General features: G+C 36.7%; 1 protein-coding gene across 2 annotated transcripts in view; it reads right to left on the bottom strand.

Annotated features, from left to right (window-relative positions):
- LOC129005332 (facilitated trehalose transporter Tret1-like) overlaps positions 1 to 22,905 on the bottom strand; it is an 85,303-nt gene that overhangs the window by 6,800 nt on the left and 55,598 nt on the right. For both annotated transcript variants that reach the window (XM_054434196.1, XM_054434197.1), the window contains exons 2-4: positions 11,528 to 11,656; positions 10,796 to 11,055; positions 7,662 to 7,838 (exon numbers count right to left, since the gene is read on the bottom strand). In XM_054434196.1, the coding sequence (XP_054290171.1) occupies positions 7,662 to 7,838; positions 10,796 to 11,055; positions 11,528 to 11,621 (531 nt within the window). In that variant the 5' untranslated portion in view covers positions 11,622 to 11,656. The remainder of the gene's footprint in view (positions 1 to 7,661; positions 7,839 to 10,795; positions 11,056 to 11,527; positions 11,657 to 22,905) is intronic.

Genomic DNA, 22,905 nt, shown 5'->3' with positions numbered 1-22,905 from the left:
ACAGGTAATTCTTAGTTACAAACTCATCTATCGCTATAGTGTTACCAATTACAACAACCAAGGGCTGCGACGAAACACTCCCTTCCATTTTTGTCATGAACAAGTTTGGTTGTAATTCATTCATCCTTGTTTACATTTTGTTTTTACTCTTATGCATTGACCAAAACATGTGGAATTGTTTTTTTTTAAATTATTGTATTACATTAGACTCTTGCTTACTCTGACTAAAGGGGAAAACGTTGGTTTAAGGATAAAGACAATTATTTTAAATTTTGTGGTTAAGGCGAGTTATTATGTTAATTTGTTTTTACAAACGTGGTACATCATATAAATATAATTTGTCAAATATATATACTGTTTTGTTCTAAGTATTCTTATATTAATTTTTAATTTTAATGCACTCTAATAATATGTAACTGATTTCACCACAATCTCCATTTAAATACCATTTCAAATAGTTAAATGTTTTCCTCATAGAGTGCATCAGTATCTTCAAACCCCAATGGTTTCAAGACTAGCTCTCTGATTGGTCACTGATATGTATCACATGACCAACTCCTTCCTTCAGTAGAGTAGTGGCACACTCTTGGGCAAGTCCTGTTGCTATGAGGACTTAACATGCCTTTTCTCCTACATTTTCAAATACCATAAACCTCTATACCAACATAAATATTTACTGCTGGCTTATAACTTATTATAAAGACAATTGAAGTGTTTTTTAACATTTACATACTGAAAAAGTGAACTTATCAACATTATAGCATTTCAGGATTCATCAAAGGGGGCCCCCAGTCTACGCATCAGTTTAATAACAAAAGGTTAGTGTCTCCAATTCAAAATTACTTTAATCCAGTCCACATTGCTATCAAATTAACATAAATTCCCCACATTTTTGGTACTTCGAGCCGGACGGATAAACTCAGTGCGTTGGAAATATTTAAAGAATTGTTAAGATTTAATTTCATTGTGAAATACATTTTTTATTTCATTACAAACACATTTTTATAATTTGTGAACATTTATTAAATAAGCCAGTGTTGTTTTATTGATTTTTTTTAAATCATAGGACATTGTACTATATATTTTCAAAATCAAACATATTTAAGTTTGATGATTTTTCATATTTCATTTCCAAACATGCACAAAAGTGAAAGTCTAGTTTCATGTCCAATTTTAAATATTCATGATTATATCTCAGCCATTTCATGAGCCTTATCTCTAGCAGACATACCCCCCTTCCCCTCTCAGTATTCTGTTTGCATTCCAGGATATTCATTGTGTAGCCAGAAATAATTATCCTTCCTTTCCTTGTTCTGATTATCTACAAATGTTATTGATTCTCATCTATCACGAAAACAGCTGATTGCTTTGTACAGTAATATTGTCGATTGATCATTATTGTATTAAATGATACTTCTGGAACTTCTGGAAAGAAAATTAAAATGTAAATAATTTAGTGTGATTTTATATTGCAAATACTTTGCAAAATAAGTTATTGAAATTTCTAGTGAAGAAATAACTTTAATTTATAAATTCCAAGGTGGAGTTTATACAGACCTTTTGAGTTTTATTGTGTGTTTGACTATTCTATTCCAAAATGAGATTTTTATCTTTTGTCAAGCAAAGTCAACTTATTGAACAAAGACTTAGTAGTATTGACAAGCAAGTTACAACATTAAGTACTGTTCAAGCCCTTGAATCTTTAAATGATCAACAAATAAATAGGATAAAGTTACTTTCAACTGCAGCTTCTCAAAAACATGCAGAATTTGAAAAAATTGTTAATAAGTTGTTCTCTACAACTCCCCTACCTGAAGACATCGTAGATGAAAAGGTAACCGAACTTCAAGATAAAATATCTGACCTGTACATAAATATTAGTAGCTTATGTAGCACATTAATACCTACACCTGCAGTATCTGAGCAATTGAATCAGTCCACCGCTAGTTCAACAGCACAAGCTGTGGCTGTACCTCCGACAATAAAATTGCCTTCATTGGATTTAGGTAAATTCTCTGGTCAACCAGACCAGTGGATGTCATTTCATAGCATATTTGAAAATGCAGTTCATACTAATGAGTCACTCAGTAACATAGAAAAATTTACATATTTGCTATCCTGTCTTTCAGATGAGCCATTGAGTTTGGTGAAATCTTTGCCTCTTAACACTGCAAACTATGCTATAGCATGGCAATCTCTGATAGATAGATACCACAATACAAGGTTGCTAATCACTCTTCATACTAACAATATCTTAGATTTACCTCAACTTACTAGGCCTACTGTCAAACAATTGCGGAAATTTCTCTCAGTTTACAATGAAAACTACCAGGCCTTAAAAACTCTCGGTCATGATATTGCTAATGAAAGTTTGCTTTTGACAACGCATATTTTGCGTAAATTTGATTCTGCTCTCCGCACTAAGTTTGAGCACTCACGTAATGACTCAAAAAAGGTCCCTACTATCAATGAATTAATTCTTTTCTTGGAAAATAAATGTACACAAGAGGAGGCTGCGGAGTTAGCTTCTGTTTCGAACAAAACATTTTCACCAAATGAAAATAAGAGCAACCACCCAATCAAATCTAATTTTGCAAATAAGGCTAAAACTAATAGGTCTAATGTTGTATTGTTGTCGTCTAACGATAAAGATCGAATGCTTAAATGTATTTATTGCTCCGCTACTACTCACATAGTATTCAAATGTCCTAAATTTGGGGGCATTAATACTAAAGACAGGTTTGACTTCATTAAGAGTAAGGACTTATGTGTAAACTGTTTTGGTATGCACAAACCTAAAATGTGTAAATCTAAACAGACTTGTCTTACTTGCTCAAAACGACATCATACACTCCTGCATTTTGACCAGGCTCAAACAACATTGATTGAAGCAAACACTGATCCCTGTACAAGTAATGTTAAGTCCCCTGATCATGTCAATCAATCGAATACTCTTATGGGTTTGGCTCGTACTCAGAATAATACTGTATTGCTTGCAACCGCTTTAGTGAAAGTTTCTACTCACAAAGGAAACGGTCTCGTTTTGCGTGCTGTTTTAGATAGCGCCTCACAAACCACACTTATTTCAGAAAGTTGTGCAAATGTATTAAATGTAAAACGCTCTGCTGTTGGTGTCCCTGATATCAAAGGAATTTCTGTGGCTAACATAAAGCCTAAAGGTTTCACACATCTGAATATCTCTTCACTCAGTGGGTCAAATTTGGCCTCTTCTCATCCTGTTCTTATTCTTGATCAGATTACAAGTAACCTGCCTCGAGTTCAACTCTCACCCTTCATCAAAGCTCAACTGAAAAAATACATGCTAGCCGATCCAACCTTTGACTTGCCAGGTCCCATTGATTTATTGATAGGAGCGGATCTATTCCCTCAAACTTTACTTGAGCCGCCTGTAAGTATGGGAGAAAATTTACCCTTCATTATGAGAACAATTTTTGGCTTTGTTGTGCTTGGTGCCGCACCTATTGCTCCCTCCAATCAACCGCTTCAATTTAGTGGAATATCCACTCTTCTCTCAACTAACGACTTAGATCTTCATGCTACTCTTCAACGATTCTGGTCAATTGAAGAACCGCCTCAAACTTTGAAAATTTCGCCAACTGATGCAGAGTGTGAAAAACATTTCCTAAACTCACACTCACGTGACAATACCGGTAGATATATCTGTCGTTTACCGTTTAAGGAATCTCCTCAGAAATTGGGTCTTTCAGCACCTGTAGCTAAACGTATGTTTAACTCACTTGAAAATAAATTTGCTGCTCAACCAGACTTCAAGGTGAAATATGTTGAATTCATGCAAGATTATGAGGCTTCTGGTCATATGGAAATTTGTGAATCAATTCCGCCCTCAGACGAACCTCACTTCTTCCTACCTCATCATGGTGTTTTTAAAGGAGACAAGCTAAGAGTAGTTTTTAACAGTTCGGTCCCAACTTCTACTGGAATCTCGCTTAACAGCTTACAACACCAAGGCCCAAAACTGCATAACGATCCCACTGATTTCAATTGATTTACTGGAGAAAAGAGCCCTCTCATCCGATCAAAGTGTATCAGTTAACCACGGTTACATACGGCATGAGTTCAAGTCCATATTTAGCCAATCGTGTTATCCAACAGCTAATGGCCGATGAAGGTGATAACCATCCGCTAGCAGCCAAAGCTCTGCAAGATCAAATCTATGTTGATGACGCTTTGTTAGGTTGTGACACTTTAAATGAAGCCCTTGACTTACAGCAAGATGTTATCGATTTACTACTCAAAGGAGGATTTCATCAAATTTGTCTGTTTGTGGTATCCATTTTAAGCCAAGGAGGATTTCAGCTACGAAAATGGTCTTCTAATAATGAAAAACTTCTTGAAAATGTTCCGCTGGATCATCGTGAAACTCCCCTCATGCTTCGAAGCACTGATCAACCTTGTCACAGTGTCCTTGGCTTAAAATGGATACCACAAACAGACAAATTTTCTTATGCTATACCCAAACCCTTAGGAGTACATACAAAGAGAGCACTTCTTTCTTTTATTGCTCAGATTTATGACCCCATGGGGCTAATTTGTCCGCTGGTTTTTTGGGCAAAGGCATTAATGCAGCACATTTGGTGTTTAGGGTTAGAATGGGATACTCAGCTTCCTGAGACACTTTCTGAGAAATGGTCTCAATTTATCAGTGAGCTCTCAGAAATTGACAATCTAAAAATACCTCGCTACCTTCCCATGGTAAACGCCAGTAATATACAATTACACGGCTTTTCAGACGCTAGTGAATCATAGGCTATGCTTCATGTGTCTTTTTAAGGTTAGAAGATTCTGATCACAATGTTTCAACTCATTTGTTGATTGCAAAATCAAAGGTAGCTCCGCTTAAACGCACTACAATACCTAGGCTTGAACTATGCGGCGCTCATTTACTTGCCAAGTTGCTTCACTATTGCATCAATAAGTTTGATAAACAGTACCATATTACAGCTATCAATGCGTGGTCAGATTCTATGATTGCTCTGTCATGGATCCACACCCCATCTTACAAGCTAAAACTATTTGTAGCAAATAGAGTAGCTCAGATACAAGAGCTTACTCCTTCATGCATATGGAGACACGTTTCCTCAGCAGAGAACCCTGCTGATTGCGCCTCTCGTGGCCTAACACCATCCGCTTTAATGAATCATGAGCTCTGGTGGTCAGGACCTAAGTGGCTTAAATGGGACTCAATTACATGGCCACAAACTAAACTTTCCCCAGATCCTGAAGAATCTCTTAATGAACTGAAATCAGAGACATTCAACCTCATAACATCAACCGATGACTCTAAACTACATTTTTTAAGTAAATATTCCTCATGGTCTAAACTTGTAAACGTTATGGCTTATGTTCTTCGTTTTATTAAATGTCTAAAGCTAAAGGCAAAAATAACCACTCATTTAACCAAACAGGAATTTGAAAGTGCAACAAATCGCATATGTTGGTGTGTGCAAAAGGAATGCTTTGCAAATGAGATCAAATCGCTTCAAGCTAAGAAAACATGTTCTACTCAAATACAACGGCTTGCACCTTTCTTAGATGAAGTAGGAATCATACAAGTTGGTGGAAGACTGAAAAATTCACCACTTAAGTACAGTGCAAAACATCCCATTTTGCTTCCCAAGAACCATTTTGTAGTCCACCTGCTGATTGATTTCTTTCATAAAATATATCTACATGCAGGACCACAACTCCTTCAAGCAATGTTAATGCAAAACTACTGGATATTGTCTCAGAGAAGTGTTATACGCTCCAGAATATTTAAATGTATTCGATGTTTCAAAGTTAAGCCTAAAATGACAGCACCTTTAATGGGCGACTTACCTGCTGGACGTGTTACGGCTACTCGTTGTTTCAATGTTTCCGCTATGGATTATGCTGGACCTTTTACAGTAAAGATTCACATCTTACGCCGACTGCAGCCAATTAAAGTCTATCTCTGCTTATTTATATGCTTTGCCACAAAGGCTGTACATTTGGAGATGGTCACAGATCTTTCAGCAGATGCATTCATTGCTTCCTTAACTAGGTTTACTGCCAGACGAGGCACTATATCAGATTTATATTCAGATTGTGCCACCAATTTCATTGGAACAGCCTCAACGCTTAAAAAATGCTTCCAAGACCTAATGATAAAACCTGAAACACAACGGTTTGCCCAGAACAACAAAATAACTTTCCATTTCATACCACCTCGAGCTCCACACCAAGGAGGCTTGTGGGAGCGGGCAATAAAAAGTGCCAAATACCACTTGAAGAGAGTCATAGGTACACAAATCCTAACCTATGAAGAGTTTCTAACACTGATTGCTCGTGTTGAGTCAATGTTAAATTCAAGGCCTATTACACCACTCTCTGCAGACCCATCTGACCTTGAAGCATTAACTCCAGGACACTTCCTGACAGGAGGACCTCTGACGTCTCTTATAGAACCTCATCTCACGGATATCTCTGTAAATCGCCTGAAACGGTGGAAACTTGTGCACGCATTTGCTCAACACATATGGAACAGATGGCATAGAGAGTATCTGCAGACCCTCCAAGAACGATCTAAGTGGACTACTCCAGAAGAAAACCTCAAGATTGGAGACTTAGTAATCATTCATGAAGACAATACTCCACCTCTTGCTTGGATGCTTGGTCGAATCATCTCAGCCTCTCCTGGTCAAGATGGCACTGTAAGAGTCGTTCAAATCAAGACGTCTACAAAAACCTTAACACGACCTGCAGTTAAGGTTTCCCGCCTTCCTATAAACTAACCTAACATAACTCTGGCTACCAACCCCCTTCCTTATTTTTATTCCTCATATTTCAATCATGCATGGTTCTTGTTTTTCTGTTGAACCGGATCGGTTCAAGGGGGCCGGTATGTCAAATATATATACTGTTTTGTTCTAAGTATTCTTATATTAATTTTTAATTTTAATGCACTCTAATAATATGTAACTGATTTCACCACAATCTCCATTTAAATACCATTTCAAATAGTTAAATGTTTTCCTCATAGAGTGCATCAGTATCTTCAAACCCCAATGGTTTCAAGACTAGCTCTCTGATTGGTCACTGATATGTATCACATGACCAACTCCTTCCTTCAGTAGAGTAGTGGCACACTCTTGGGCAAGTCCTGTTGCTATGAGGACTTAACATGCCTTTTCTCCTACATTTTCAAATACCATAAACCTCTATACCAACATAAATATTTACTGCTGGCTTATAACTTATTATAAAGACAATTGAAGTGTTTTTTAACATTTACATACTGAAAAAGTGAACTTATCAACATTATAGCATTTCAGGATTCATCAAAGGGGGCCCCCAGTCTACGCATCAGTTTAATAACAAAAGGTTAGTGTCTCCAATTCAAAATTACTTTAATCCAGTCCACATTGCTTTCAAATTAACATAAATTCCCCACATAATTCTTATTTTTATACTTACTACTTTTAACCAAACATTTATATGTATCTAGTAAATAGTTCAAATGCAAGACTGTTGAAACATCACTTCATTGAACTTAATTAAGTTACATAAAGTTTTACTTTATGTAATTTGAAGCTGTGGTTACTTCAATAAGGTTAAAAGTTATTTGTAAAATATTGAATATCAGTAACTAAACTACTTACAATAGTTCCAATGACATAAGTAAACAAGATTCCAAGGTTGAGTTGCAGCTGGAAGTATGTGCCTAGAGTACCTCGGATGCTGGTTTCAGCATATTCATTGGTGTAGAGAGGAACGACAATCGTGTAGCCACCTCCTGCGATGCCGGAGATGAATCTGCCTATGCAGAACATGGTCACCTGCACAACAACAACTGTTTAATACATTACTTAGGTTAAAGTTTGAGTGATACAATCTGCTGTAAAAAATGTAGTATCAATTTGGATGATTGCTTTTGGCTAGTAACATTCTCTCCTCGTTATTATAGTATACAAAGCTGAATATGAGTGAATGATGATTGCAGAACCGCTCTATATATTTAGGAAGTGTAACTGGTAGGGTTGCAGTGCGGGTTGCAGTGAGAATGTGCGACAGAGAGCCCAGCTTTCTATGTTGCTTTCTACTGTCAGTTCAACTCAACCATGTGTTCCCATAGACTCTTACTTACACTACTGTTGGGGCATAAGGATAGGATGCATGTCTTGAATGGTCATATTCTAAATAGAATATGCTAAATGATAAATAAATAAACTAAAAAAAGAACTGACACATTTTATGATAAATTGTTATTGACAAAATTTTAACTACATAGTAACATTTACATATAGGTAGAAAAACTCATATAGTTTTTGGTGATATTCATCAATAAATCTTAATATGGGACCATTCAAGGCTCTGCCAGCATCAAATCAAAAGTCAACCTCCCCCTCAAACATTTCTTAGCATTTCTGAAGTAACATGTGCAATATAGGATCTCTTATTTGCTCTCGCAGGTGGTTCAGGTTTCTAATCTTCTCAGAATATACAATGTTCTTTATATAGGACCAGAAAAAATCCATTGGAGCTAGGTTTGGACTCCTTGGTGGCCATGGTCGGTCCTCCCTTTCCAATCCATCAATCTTGAAACCTGTCATCCAGAACATCCCGAAACATCCCGTTGTGGAAATAGGGTGGAGCACCATCCGGCTGGAAGTAGATTGAACCTACAGTAGAACTCCAATTATCCGAACTCCAATTAAACGAATCGCCGATTATCCGAATCGCTTATTTCAACAATTTTAATAATGTAAAGCTACAGTAATAATATGGTTTGGAAAATATCAAAGAATTGTTATTAGGAACAAGTTTAGAACACTTGTGCCAAGAGCATTGTATACTGTAAAAATGTTCTGATTTCATTTATTATTAATTAAAAATTCATTTAGTACCGGAAATGAGGATTTATCTTGGAAATTCCCGGAATTCCTGTAAAACTCCGATTATCCGAATTTTTGATTATCCGAATGGGGTCTGGTCCCAATTGATTCGGATAATCGGAGTTCTACTGTACCTCAGTTTCAATTTCGTCTATTTGGGGAAATGTAATAAGTTCCAGCATATCAAGATATCTCGTACCGGTACAGAATTTTCTGGAAAGAAAAATGGTCCAAAAACATCTATGGTGCATTGACACACACCAATCGCTTTTGGAGGTTCGCATTCATGCTCAACAAACTCATACGGAGGTTCTGACCCCAAAATCCTACAGTTATGACGATTGACATGACCATTGATGTGAAAGGTTTCTTAATCTGAAAATAACTTTTTCACCACACTATGATATTTTAACCTGTTTTTCATACATTAATTGGTGGCTGAAAGTTACGTTTTGCTGGCCATGCCAGCTGTCATCGTCATTTGATGGGGACCGAGCAGGTTTTTACATCCCTAGGGCCGCAAAATCAGCTGCCCGCTTACTTTCTTTAAAATATGAACATTACAATAGAATTGTTTAATTGTCAGCGCTGCCTAGCAACTATTTATTATTATTTTTGCTGATTCCTCAAATTATTTCTTCCTATAACCTTAAAGTTGTAGTTGTATTGACTATCAGTGTACATTATTATTGTGGTGAATAGTGTTAATAGGGTATAGTGTGGTGAAAAATAGCGTTCGTACCATGGACCGAAATGGTTTTGCAGCTCTCGATCAATTTAAGTTCTCGACTTCGTCTCGAACTTAAAAACTATCTCTAGCCGGCAAAACCTCATTTTCGGCCCTAGGTACGAAATATACTATTTCAGAAATCATCATCCTCATTGTTTGTTATCATAACATTACAAAACTCTACCCTTTTAGGTTTATCTGATGGTTTAATGTCATGTAAGAGCTAATTTTGTACGCAAAGACAATCTCATACGTAACACCCTGTGGACTGTCGTTTTTGGAAGTCCTAGCTCTAAGCCCGTTTACTTACAGACTTCTTTGGACTTCAAAGAGCAGACTGCCATATTCGCTCTACGTCCTCTTATGATGTTCATGGCCTCCCTTACGACTTGCCCTTCAAAACACTGCCTGTTTCCTTAAACTTCTTTACCCGTTCTTAATTTAGCTATGCAAAGGAGAGTAATTAACAACATACTCAAATCTAAAATGTCTTAGAACTGAGACTATATTGATCTAAATTCTGTAAACCACATAGCCATATGCATAGCTCTGATGAATTGTTATGGATCAATATAAACAACAATAAATTACCAAAGAACAACTTTTACCACTATTTTAAAAACAGCTGATTGAACAATTTAATTTAAGAACTGAGAATAACAGCTGGCAATAAAAAAATTACCCATGCAATGTTAATTCCAACCTCGAGAACTGCAGCAAAGATGTGTAATGTGCTAAATTTTTATTTAATGCCGGCAGGTCCTTAAACGGTGGCCATATTGAGATTAATTGAATATCACCAAAAACATTAGAGTTTTTCTATCTGTACGTAAATGTTACCATGTAGTTAAAATTTAGTAAATAAACGTTTCTCTTATGTAAGTTATTTTTGGACCTCCCTGTAGATCTTGTAGGTGGCAGTGCATTACTTCCCTGCAAAGCCAACTAGGAACGGCACATTATTGTCTTCGCCATAAAACTTCAATAGTAGAATATAGGGATACTCTGTATGTAACTTTTAAACTAATTAAGATAATTGACCATACAGTCTTGTACAACCAGATTTGTTAACCAGGAGGTTTAAAGCAATGGGCAGAATGTTATGATTTATGTAAAGCAGCTACCATTTATTCTCATCCACACAGTTTATACCAATACAACCGCTACTCACCGACTCCGCCCAGATCATGAGTGCCCAGCCTACCACCGCAGGGAACACCAGGACGAGGATGGTGTTCTTGCGTCCGATGCGGTCCACTAGCCAGCCCACCAGCGGACATGCAACCAGTGCTCCTACTGGCATCAGGGACCCGATCCATGAGAAGTCATCTTTTGAGATGGTGAAGTTGTACTGGCTTTCTTCAACCAGAGGGTTGCTGGTGGGAGAGGTCCAGCCAAGACAAGTGCCAGAGATGAAGCCACCGATAGTCACTAAGTAACGTTGTATTGATTAGTATTTACATGAATATCTGTATTTTTACTACAAAACCACAGCAGCCTAAACTTCAATTTCACACAAAGATAGCACATGGTGTAAGGGGCTGTTGACATTTTGATGTCTGGACTTAAAGATTTACGCTTGGGATTCAAAATTCTGGTATTTAAAAATTGTATGACTTTGAGTTGGAAATATTGATCAGTTTTCTTTTCAATAATATTAAAAAACTACAACTTTTCTATCTGCTGTCCTATGTTAAATAAACAATTGCACTAAGGAATCAAAAAGAACTCAAAAGGAACTAGAGTCTTAAGGAGACCTCTAGACAACCTTAGAACCAGAGAGCTAAAGGTCTTGTGGGTGGTACATTCAATTCCCTGCAGAACTATTACTATCAGGAGAGGTACATTGTCTTCTAAATAAACTCCTATAAACAATCCAAACAAAATTGAGCCATTAACATACCAATGATTGCTGCGAGATATTGAGGAAATTTGGCGGCTTGACCTGCGTTGGACACTAGGGTCTGGTGACTCATCCCTATTTTGGACTCATCCATTTTGTTCTACAGAGTCTTCCCTCTTCTGTTACACTCTGCAACATACAAAAGACTTGGTATTCTAGCCCTAATACATTAAAACTAAACTCATCAAATCATCAGTCTGAGTCCACTGAGTCTTGTCTTATGGCAGCCAGCATTTGTTACCTCTGTCTATTATTTGACAAAATATTCCAAATAATATGTGTAAGCTATAGGTGTGGGTACGATGTGTAATAAAATTGATGAATTATTACATGATATTTATATGGGATTTAATGCTCAAATACAATACACTCACAGACTGTTTAAGTACTACCTTTTTAGCGAATTTCCCATATAGGGAATAAGCTATTACCGTAGTACTCATGGTAAGACCTGGACCCGGGACCAATTTACTTTTTCGTTTTGAGGTCCCTAGAGACCAAAAACACCATCCGTTCAAATTCATATATATATATGTGTCCGTTAGCGCGATAACTCGAGCAAAAATCATCAGATTTTGATGAAATTTGGTACAAACAAATAAACCTACGTTTATTCGAACGAGTTCACGAAGCAGCATGATCGGACTATGGGAACAGGGGTTTATGGGGGGTTTTATGGGGCAAAAATTGGTTTTTCCCATTTTTGACCCTAAAAACTTAAAATTTAGCATTTTCTTTCCAAACCATTTTGTAGAGCTTAAAAAACAAACAATTTAGTATATTGAAGCGTTATTATGCGCCCAATAGTTACGGAGAAAATTCCAAAAAACTGTAAATTTAAAATTCCCATGTTCTTTTTATGGAGAATAAAAACTACAATAAAACTAGAACTACAATAAAACTAGAATAAAAACTATTTCCCGTTTCGAAATTCTTAAAAGGGCTCCGCCCCAGTGGCTCTGGAGTTTCCCATGTTAACCTTATGAGAAATGGAATTAATGAATCTTAACAGCTGTTGCAATTAAACAAGTTGGTTCTGTTCTATGATGTTCAATAGCATTAAAGTTACAAGGATTACCAGGGTGCAGCACTATTATTTCTTTTACATTTATGACAACAGCTAATTTGCAACCAAAAGGTGAGTGAGCGTAGCGAACGAACTTCAACCTGGAGGCGAGTTAGCGTAGCGAACGAGCTAACCTGAAGGCAAGTGAGTGCAGCGAACGAGCTCCAACCTAAAGGTGAGTGAGCGTAGCAAACGAGCTCCAACCCAAAGGTGAGTGAGCGTAGCAAACGAACTTCAACCTGGAGGCGAGTTAGCGTAGCGAACGAGCTAACCTGAAGGCAAGTGAGCGCAGCGAACGAGCTCCAACCTAAAGGTGAGTGAGCGTAGCGAACGAGCTCCAACCCAAAGGTGAGTGAGCGTAGCGAACGAACTTCAACCAGGACGTGATTGAGCGATGCGAACGAGATCATCTTGAAAATTAAACGTAACGGTACTTTCTTTCCATCGGTCTGTCTTAGGGGAAACCTATAACTTAGGCGATACGAAGTTCGCCGGGTCAGCTAGTATATATATATATATATACAAATTTGAACGAATGGTGTTTTTGTACCCGGGTCTAGGTCGTACCGTGCCACCTACGGTACTAACTACTTTCCCTATGGGGAAATTCGCTACTACACATAACTATAAAGTAAGACCTTATGCCTATAAGTTGTCTTGCAATCTATGTAAGAAAATGTTCTTTTGGCTTTAAAGAGATTGAATAAATTTTGTTTTCACTATACATTTTTATGACACTAAGCATTGGCCCGGGATAGTTTTACACATTACTTCAGGCTAGACCTAGTGGTTGCGGCAATATCACTTATAGACTTAGATTAAATCCATTTGCAGGGATTTGAATTGAATACTAGTACCATTGACTATACACCTCTACTAGATTGAACACTATGCGGTCGCTTTGTTAACAATACACTGTTCTGCGTTAGTGTATGGTCCACGTAGTTATGTTAGATGACGCTAGGCGCTCTTCAAGCGCCTTTAGTTCCCTTAGATAACGTAGGATCGCGCTGCGAGCGCCCGTCGTCTGTCACTGCAGACAGCCTCGGCTACGATGCGTATTGCGATTGCGAGCCGCGAGTCCCGAGCAGTGACGATCAACTTGTTGATTAGCGCGCGGTAAAAAGTACAAATTGCTGGGTCCCCCTTGAGATATTGCGTGATATATAGCTTGCCTACTTACTTTGATTGTGTGTCTTCGTATCCATTGGCAAAAGTCAGCTGATTTTCATTAAAGCAAAATAGATAATAATTTCCAGAAACTTTTCCAAAACATGGCATATTTACGACTAAATATGATTAATACAAAAGTATTTTTTTAATCTTTATACAAAATGTTGGCTTGGAGACCATGTTATGCCTAATTTTTATCATTTCACTGAGGACGTTTTCAACACTGAACATTCTTAGAGTGAAGTTGTAAATCATAGAACAAAAGTGTACTGTCTGTATGACAGATGAATTGCTTTTTCGCAGAAGTAGTTTCTAAGTGGAATTAAATATACACTTTAGTCAACAAGTAATTATAATCATCACCTGCTATAAATTATAATATTCTTTGGTGCTTTACAATTTAATGAACTATTATTGGTTTTTGACTTAGACAAAACCCCTACTCTATTAGTATATAATGGATTAAGGAAAATGAACTACAAGAAAATTGAAACATGGTTAGAAACTACAAAGAATTAAGAACACTTATTAGAATAATATATTTAATAATAAGAATAAATGAACATACGTACATAAAAAACCAATGCACTCAAACATTACAAATCAACCTTCGGGGATCGCAGGTGATATATTACATAATACTTTAATAATGTGTAAACGGTGTAATTTTTTGATGGAAGTATATAACAAATATATATCTAAATATAGCATCAACTTGACAAATCAAATGTTCATTCTAATGGGTCAGAAAACGTTACGAGATTAAAATGTTATATTGAAAATTGTTGACAATAATAAGCAATTTATATGCTGGATACAAATGATGGTCTCCAAATTCTACAGTACTGTGCGAAAGGAAATTTATTAAATACTTTGATGAGTTTGAAATATATAAATACTAGTGTCCCTGTTGCTCGAAATCGAGCAATTGCTAAGTGTTACAGACGATATTTTAAAACAAATAACAGTAATAATTTTTGATGAATTTAAAAGATTCGACTCAAAGATTATGGAATACTCAAGATTTACATAACAGATCGATTTAATCAACATTTATATAAAAAAGATTATACAGGGTGTCCCGGAACTCTCTACCAATATTTTAGGGCATTGCTCCTGGGTAAGAAACATACCTAAATATCATATTTAAATTGTCCGGAAGTCCTTAGTTACTCACACAGCCGCCATTTTGTTTTTTTCAGTTATTAATTTTTTTTCTAAATAATGGTTAAACATACGAAATGGAAACTTTGCACAAACATTAAGAACAACTAGACAAAGCTACAAAAAAATTATGAAGATTTTTCAAATTCATAAAACAAAATGGCGGCCATTTAAAATTTTTATAAAATCAACGGTTTTTGAGCTATTTAAGAAACAACATTTTAAATGGTCGCCATTTTGTTTTATGAATTTGAAAAATCTTCATAATTTTTTTGTAGCTTTGTCTAGTTGTCATTAATGTTTGTGCAAAGTTTCCATTTCGTATGTTTAACCATTCTTTAGAAAAAAAATTAATAAATGGAAAAAACAAAATGGCGGCTGTGTGAGTAACTAAGGACTTCCGGACAATTTAAATATGATATTTAGGTATGTTTCTTACTCAGGAGCAATGCCCTAAAATATTGGTAGAGAGTTCTGGGACACCCTGTATAAAAAAAACTCATTATTTCTATTTCTTTTCCTTGGTGGTGTTCTATGGCTTTTTTATGTTTCCATAGTTTGCAAATCGGCTCTTTCAATGATTACTAAGAAATGCAGCACAGTGTTAATTCAGTTTTCTTTTTAGTATAACAATTTATCCAGGCTTTCTCGTTTTAGCGAATTTCCCTATAGGGAAGTAGCTATTACCGTAGGTGGCACGGTAAGACCTAGACCCGGGACCGATTTACTTTTTCATTTTGATGTCCCCAGAGGCCAAAAACACCATTCGTTCAAATTTTTATATATGTATATATATATATAGACTTATATATATATACGTCCGTGAACGCGATAACTTGAGTAATTTTTGTCCGATTTTGATGAAATTTGGTTTAAAAGTGTAAAGCGGGATAAACTTGAATGAGTTCGCGAACCAGCATGATCGGACCATGGGAACGGGGCTTTACGGGGGGTTTTATGGGGTAAAAATTGGTTTTTCTCACTTTTGACCCTCAAAACACAAAATTTCCCAATTTCTCTTTAGACCTTTTTAAAGAGCTTAAAAAAACAATTAATTTAGTATATAAAAGTATTTTTGTTCGGTTAATAGTAACGGAGAAAATTTAAAAATTTTAAATTTATAATTCCCATGTTATTCTTATGGAGATTATTGTAAAATATTGTAGTTTGCTTGTTTATGGATGTATTTTGTATTTCGATCAAATTTATTTATTTTGTACTAAGCTATCAATATTTTACAAAAAAACACACTTTATTAGTTTCCTTGTAGCAGCAAACCTAGGTACTCGTTAAACTTAATGTTATTAAAATATATTTAATTGAAAATCAATTAAGACGAATGGAAATTCGCTTAGTCGGCAGGTTTGCTGCGGCGGGAGTATTTTTCATTGTAATATTTACGCCAACCCAAAATTCAAATAGTAAATATTTCATTTCAACCAAGTAAGTAAATGTTTGTAGCAAACTAACTGTTAAATTTGCAAACTTATTGACTGTGTTTACAATTAACATATATCCTTTTTCTCACTTTTAATTTCTGACAACAGCTGGAGTTTCATAACAATATTTGTTTCCCATGTTAATCTTATGGAAAAATACGAAACTTGGACTAAGTTAATAAACATAAATTAGTATATAAAAATGAAAAATAGTGGATGCCTACGTTGGTAGGCTCTTATAACTTACATTCTCATTAACTTGGGAGTTTTATTTTGACCCATGGAACAATACCTAGAAGTATTCGTCACCAATTCTGAAACAGTAAATAAAAAAGTCCCTACGTTTTCACCAACATACGTTAAACACACGCACTCGAAATCGACACGACACACCGGTCAAAACTAACGACGACGTGCACAACCGTTACGACCGTCGCCGTGCTCAAACATTTGCGAACTGAAGTTTGGCAACAATACAGCTTTTAACATTTTGGCGTCAAACTAAGGGATGAAGGAGATGGCACAAAAACTTTATGACACGTCACTCAAAGGTAGCGAGCGGCATGTCATGTCCCAACGAATTGAGACGGGGCAACTCGCGCCCTACACCGTCAGGGAACGGACTACTTACACATGCCTAGTCCCCTAATTCAAATCTGTGGTTTTGACTCATTGTAGCTATTTCTCATAAAAAATAAGTATCATAATTACTCTGTTAAAATTAATTAGAAATAGCGTCTAAGCAAATATTTTTAACACTTCTTTAACTAATCAATAGTGTAACCAATATAGTGTAATCAATAGTGTAATCAATATTTTTAACTTTTTAACTAATCAATAGTGTACAGCAGGCTGTTACATAACTAGATTTACTAATGTTGATTTTTGCCATTTTATATTGTATAGTACAGTTAATGAAAGGTTCATTTTAAAATGTGTATCCGGTGTTGAAATAATCTATTTATTAATGGTGAGGCGTTCCCGAACCGTGTCATGTTGAAAACATCAAGTCAGTTGATACTTTTGTTTAATGGTTTAATGTTTCATTAACAAAAGTTGCATAGTAACAGCTGACTATCCTTACATGAACACGGTGTCAGCAGTGTCAGAGGCCAGAGTTATGTCACTCGACGTTGAGCCCGTGTGGGTGAGATAATGGAAGTGATAGTTTTATTTATTTACATCACTTCCGCCGTCATCGGCCCCGGCGACTGCCGAGCCGAGCGCCGACTAGTCTCGTCTCTCATTGTAGTGTGCTAGTGCTAGTAGCTTTCACATTCTCCGCGCGGGGGCAGCACCAGACAGAACACATGTTTCCGTTATATGACGATAGGTTGCGTTGCTCCGCACCGCTATCTGGTTATCAACTAAATGCATTACATGTTCAATCTAGTAGAGGTGTATAGTCAATGCTAGTACACACTAGCAATAGTCAATGCTAGCACAAAGACAGCGGAGCGCTCTAGCAGCAATTGCAGTAAGCATCACGCACAGTTTAAAAATACAGCACGTTGTCAACGTCAAGTCAAGGCTGTAGTGTGGTCCAAGCCGAGCCACAGCCTGAATGATCAATGACCACGACACAGCACAGTTGTTTCCGCAAACAGTCAATGTTTTCGACAACTTCCGGCGTGACTGATTGGCTACTTATTACTGCAGCGAGAGTTGCTTGTGTCTCACCGAGACGCAGTGTTGAGCAGTGTTGTGCGGTGCGAGATACGGCACGATCCTCCATAATACATGATGGGTTGGGTATGGTACAACACGTAAAATGATATTTTATCTCTGACGACGCGTGAATAGTCAAACTCTATGAACGATAAGATAAAGAGCAACTCGTGACACCGTCCTCTGTTGCATATTTTGGCATTTACTCTCGGGTTGTTTGCGGTAAAGAGAGTCTGTGACATTTACAAGCAACGTGTCTGAAGAAAGCTGAAAGTGCAACCTTCAACGCAGAGAGGGGATGACCCATCTGTGTAGCAGACCGCGGCGTGGCGGTGGCACTGCTGGCAGGGTCACTGTCATTGCTAATGCTAATGTTTCAGCAAAAGTCAAGTATCAGAATCAGTGTTAGCACTGGTAGCAGGTCCCCGCTGAGCAGCCCTGCCCAAAGGTGATTGAGTGAAAAACACGAGTTTTAATTGGGAGAGTTTGCATGCGTTTCAGTATTTACCTAGAAAGGTCATCCTCCAAACATTATAGTTTGTGTGTATGTTATTGTTGTTATCAGAGAAATGACAGATGTTATGGCTGCAGAAACAGTGGAACAAATAATTTCAGTACAATTATTTGTATCGTCATTAATGACCGTGTTATTTTATTTCTACCACTTGTTATACATTTTAAACCAAAATTTGTCATATGATTGAAAAGGATTATTTATGGTAGAACTATGTTTAGTACATTTGGATATGATAAGTTTTAGTTTCATCAATGAATGACAATGGAATTGAATTAACTAATAATTTTCATTCTGACATTTGACATTCTTATACCACAAGTGGTCAGAGTCATATTTTGAAAGTACTTACAACGTCCTAAAGAATACAGTCTAGTAAAACAACCCTAGAGAGAGATGCAAATGCCATTGCGGCTCACTTTGCAGATATATTTTTATGTTATTTTGTGTTGGCCCCGTCAAAAACGTATAAAACAAAACTATAGCTCTAATATATATAGTATACTGTAAAGCCATTGCTATGCTTCAAACGTGAGTTTATCGTATAATGTAAAGTCATTGCTATGCTTCTAACATGAGTTAGTCGTATACCTACTGTAAAGCCAGTAGCTATATGCTTCAAACGTTAGATTACAATTTTTGGTGTTGCGAGCGCGTTTTTAACCATAGTTTTATTTAAGCGCAAAAATAATAGCTCTAAATATTTTAGACTATTTATAAACGTATTGGAATAGAATTTGTCAAAGGTACTAAATGTATTCATTAATACTTAGGTTTACTTCGATTTTTTTCAAAAAACCTTGCCATTTTAATTTTATTATAAAAGGCCAATAGAAAAAATGACTTGTCAACATTAATTGTAAATAATACTTAAATCGAAATCATTCCGTTAATAAAAGTTTAACTGTCGTACAGTACAAGAACACAGAACAGAAAATACCTTAAAAATAACGTTAGCCTCTCACCGCGAGAAGACGACGTCAGTTACCTGCGCACTTGACTTGAGGAAGTCCGCAGTATCTGAAGCGAAACGTCGCGGCGTCGTTGAGCAAGCGGCGCGGTTCCCTAGTGGCAAATGAGAATCTATTGCTGGACTCGCGAAACGGAGACGGGGGCTCGACCATCGCAAATAAACAGACGATACTATGTGTACAACGCACTTGGCAGAGTATCACAGACCCACAACCTTGTAAACTGCCGTTTGAACTTAACTTTCTACAGTATCTCAAATCTAATAGTAGGCCTACATACTGAAGCTGAATCCATTGTCAGATAACTTATTTTCATAGATAAAAAGTCGATAGGAATGTCCAAAAATGATAATACGTACAAAAAAGTGTACCAAGTTTATGACCAAGCGTTTGAAAATGCATTAAAACGGTGACAGTGAAAAAAACCGTGTAACTGAGGGTTATCTTTATATTTTTTGACATAAGATATGATTTAAATTGAATAGGCTTCGATGGGACTGTGTAATTTATAAGGGGTATCGGATTTTTATCCCCTTGGAATTTTACCCCCTGGGCAAACGTGACGTCACAAACCAGTGGGTAAAATTCCGGCCGCGAACTTTTGAGTTTCGCGACATCAGCTCGATGGATTAAACGCGGAATTAAACATATATTTTCACGGTTGTGAGTTTAATCAGAACACATCAAATTATAAAAACCTAGAATGTACGGCCCGGATTTTTACCCCCGGAATTTTACCCCCTGGCCAGATATAAATTAGTGAGAATGATTAATTATCGTCATTCAGTTTTAATTTAATGGTAAACATTTTATTATTAAGTAGCCTATCTTAACTTATATGTAACATTAACTAATCGAACAGGGTTTAATATTAGTTTTGAGATTCGAGTGTCAGGATTCGATCTTTGAAGCCAACTGTTGGTTAATATGATCAAAATAAAACAGCAAATTCTGTTTACTTAGTTGAGATTACAAAATAAATAAATAAAGATAGGCTACTAAATAATGAAATGTTTACAATTAATTAAAAACAGAAATAAGAAAATCAATCATTCAATTTCTAAAATCAGCCAGGGGGTCAAATTCCGGGGGGTAAAATTCCGGGGGTAAAATTCCGGGGGTAAAAATCCGGCCCGTACATCTTCAGTTGCCTAAACGCTAGTTATATGGACAGGGGGTAAAATTCCGGTTTTTATCGCTAATCAAATTAATCACGCTCTGACTATTTTCATTAGACTTCCAAATCCGCGGGGGTAAAATTCCGCCGCGAACAAACTTTTGGCCACTCAGGTTACTACGTCATAGTGACGTCAGCTTTGCCCAGGGGGTAAAATTCCAGGGGGATACAATTCCGGCGACCCATTTATAAGACAAAGCTCTTCTAGTTGGATATTTATTATTTTTCTAGGTCCATCATTTGTGATAATATGCTGATTGTTCGAAGTTAAAATTCTATTTTCCTAACAGTCGCCTAAAAAGTGGCCTTCCTTGCACTGATTATAGCACAGAAAGTTAATTGCTGCATCTACTTACTCTTGCCGCATACTTTTTACTTTTGCCGCACAGTTTTCTTTTTGAAGCACACCAGTATTCCAACCAAACAACACAAAACTAAGTTGCATAGCGGAACTGGCAAATAGTATTCATCTCACCAAGAAAATGTTTATCTCGATGACGATGGGTATCTGTTAGACCAGGCCTCTCTTTTTCTTACTCTCCTCATACGCATGCGATATCTTTATTATTAATAATTGTCTCCTCCATAGTTTTCAATATTTCTTCTTTAAACTCCAGGCATTTTCTGTGAAAACTGATTAACTGTTTAACTTGGTTTTAACCTACTGAATATTACAAACATAAATATTTACTCCTAAAAAGTTCCTCTAAAAAGTCCTCTAAAAAGCTAATGAGTTTCTTTAATAAATAGCTGTTTTTTGTTTTGAAATTTGATTGATTTCTCATGGGGAAAACCCGACATTGGAGAGGTTCTCACACCCGAGGGTAGGAATTTTTAAATTCTAAAACCTTATTTCAAAACTTCAAATTGAGACGAATCTTTTGCCACCTTAAACGTTGAAATTGGTCTACAAATAAGGGAGGAGTTGTGTTAATCAAAAACGGCTTCACGTATTATATATTATACGTAGTATATTATGTTCAAAAGACCAAAAGGAATACATGTTTATGGTTTGAAGATAAAATTCTTTGAACATATGTTTGTGAAACAACCAGCTAAGGCTTCTAAACGATTTTTGAGCGAAATGTGCGTGTGTGTGAAACTTTCACAATCCATCTTGCCATTAGGTACTGGTTGCACGAGATGGTGCTGGTTTCGTTGACGATTCACACTTTGTCGACATCATGCTACATAGATCATATTATTATTAGATGATGCACCTATATGATAACTATAATTAACAAGTTTCAAAGTGACCACGACCCGACGGACGCGGAGTGGTCGGCGTCGCGCGTTGTTTACCGACCGGCGCGGCGTGTCAGTGAGTATTTTGAGTCGAGGCCGCCAGAGTAGTTTGTTCGCGAAGTTATTTTGAGAATATTTCGCGGGGGGCAGAGACATGCGTCATTGTTATCACCATTATCTCGGTAATCCAGTGATACAGTGATACCGTCTACCGACTCCTGTGCTGTACATTATATTGTGGCTACACACTGCAGGTTGCAATAGCGCAATAAACCAAACGTAAACACACTGCCACTGCCAGGCAGATAAGCGCTGATAAACATTACACGATATCTGAATCAGTAGTATTGTTTAGGCTTCATAAATCTCAGATAACTTCGGTAATTAGTAGTCAACAAAAAATGAAGGTTCTACTGTAGTTATTCAACATAATGACGACTCAAGTCTCTTAATTATGTAAACTTATTATAATCGTGATTCGCCCGTCTCACCACGAAAGTTGTTTCGTAAACTACCTGGGTCTGGGAAGTTAATTGGCATAATCCTATACTCTAATACGAGCAATGTTTGCGTGTATGTATGCTTGCTTGCTTGCTTGCAGAAAGATCTCGAAAACGGCTCCGACGATTTTCTTCAAATCTGGTAAATAGTTTATTTTTTGCCTAAAAACGAGCTTCATGCAGTAAGAACTGCCAACAAAAATCTAATTACGTAGAAAAACGAAACTGAAAGTCACATTTTTAGCGAATTTCCCTATAGGGAAGTAGCTATTACCGTAGGTCTCATGGTAAGACCTAAGCCCGGGACCGATTTACTTTTTCATTTTGATGTCCCCAGAGGCCAAAAACACCATTCGTTCAAATTTTTATATATCTATATATAGATATATATATATATATAGATATATATATATAGATATATATATACACGAGGAACACGTTCGGAGCTCGCGATATATTCA

This window comes from Macrosteles quadrilineatus, unplaced genomic scaffold, assembly GCF_028750875.1.
Source record: "Macrosteles quadrilineatus isolate MER2022 unplaced genomic scaffold, UCM_ALF_1.0 Scaffold_19__1_contigs__length_3004403, whole genome shotgun sequence".
Taxonomy (NCBI): Eukaryota; Metazoa; Arthropoda; class Insecta; order Hemiptera; family Cicadellidae; genus Macrosteles; species Macrosteles quadrilineatus.
Note: the sequence above shows the minus strand (reverse complement) of the source record. Positions and strands in the feature narration are given on the sequence as shown.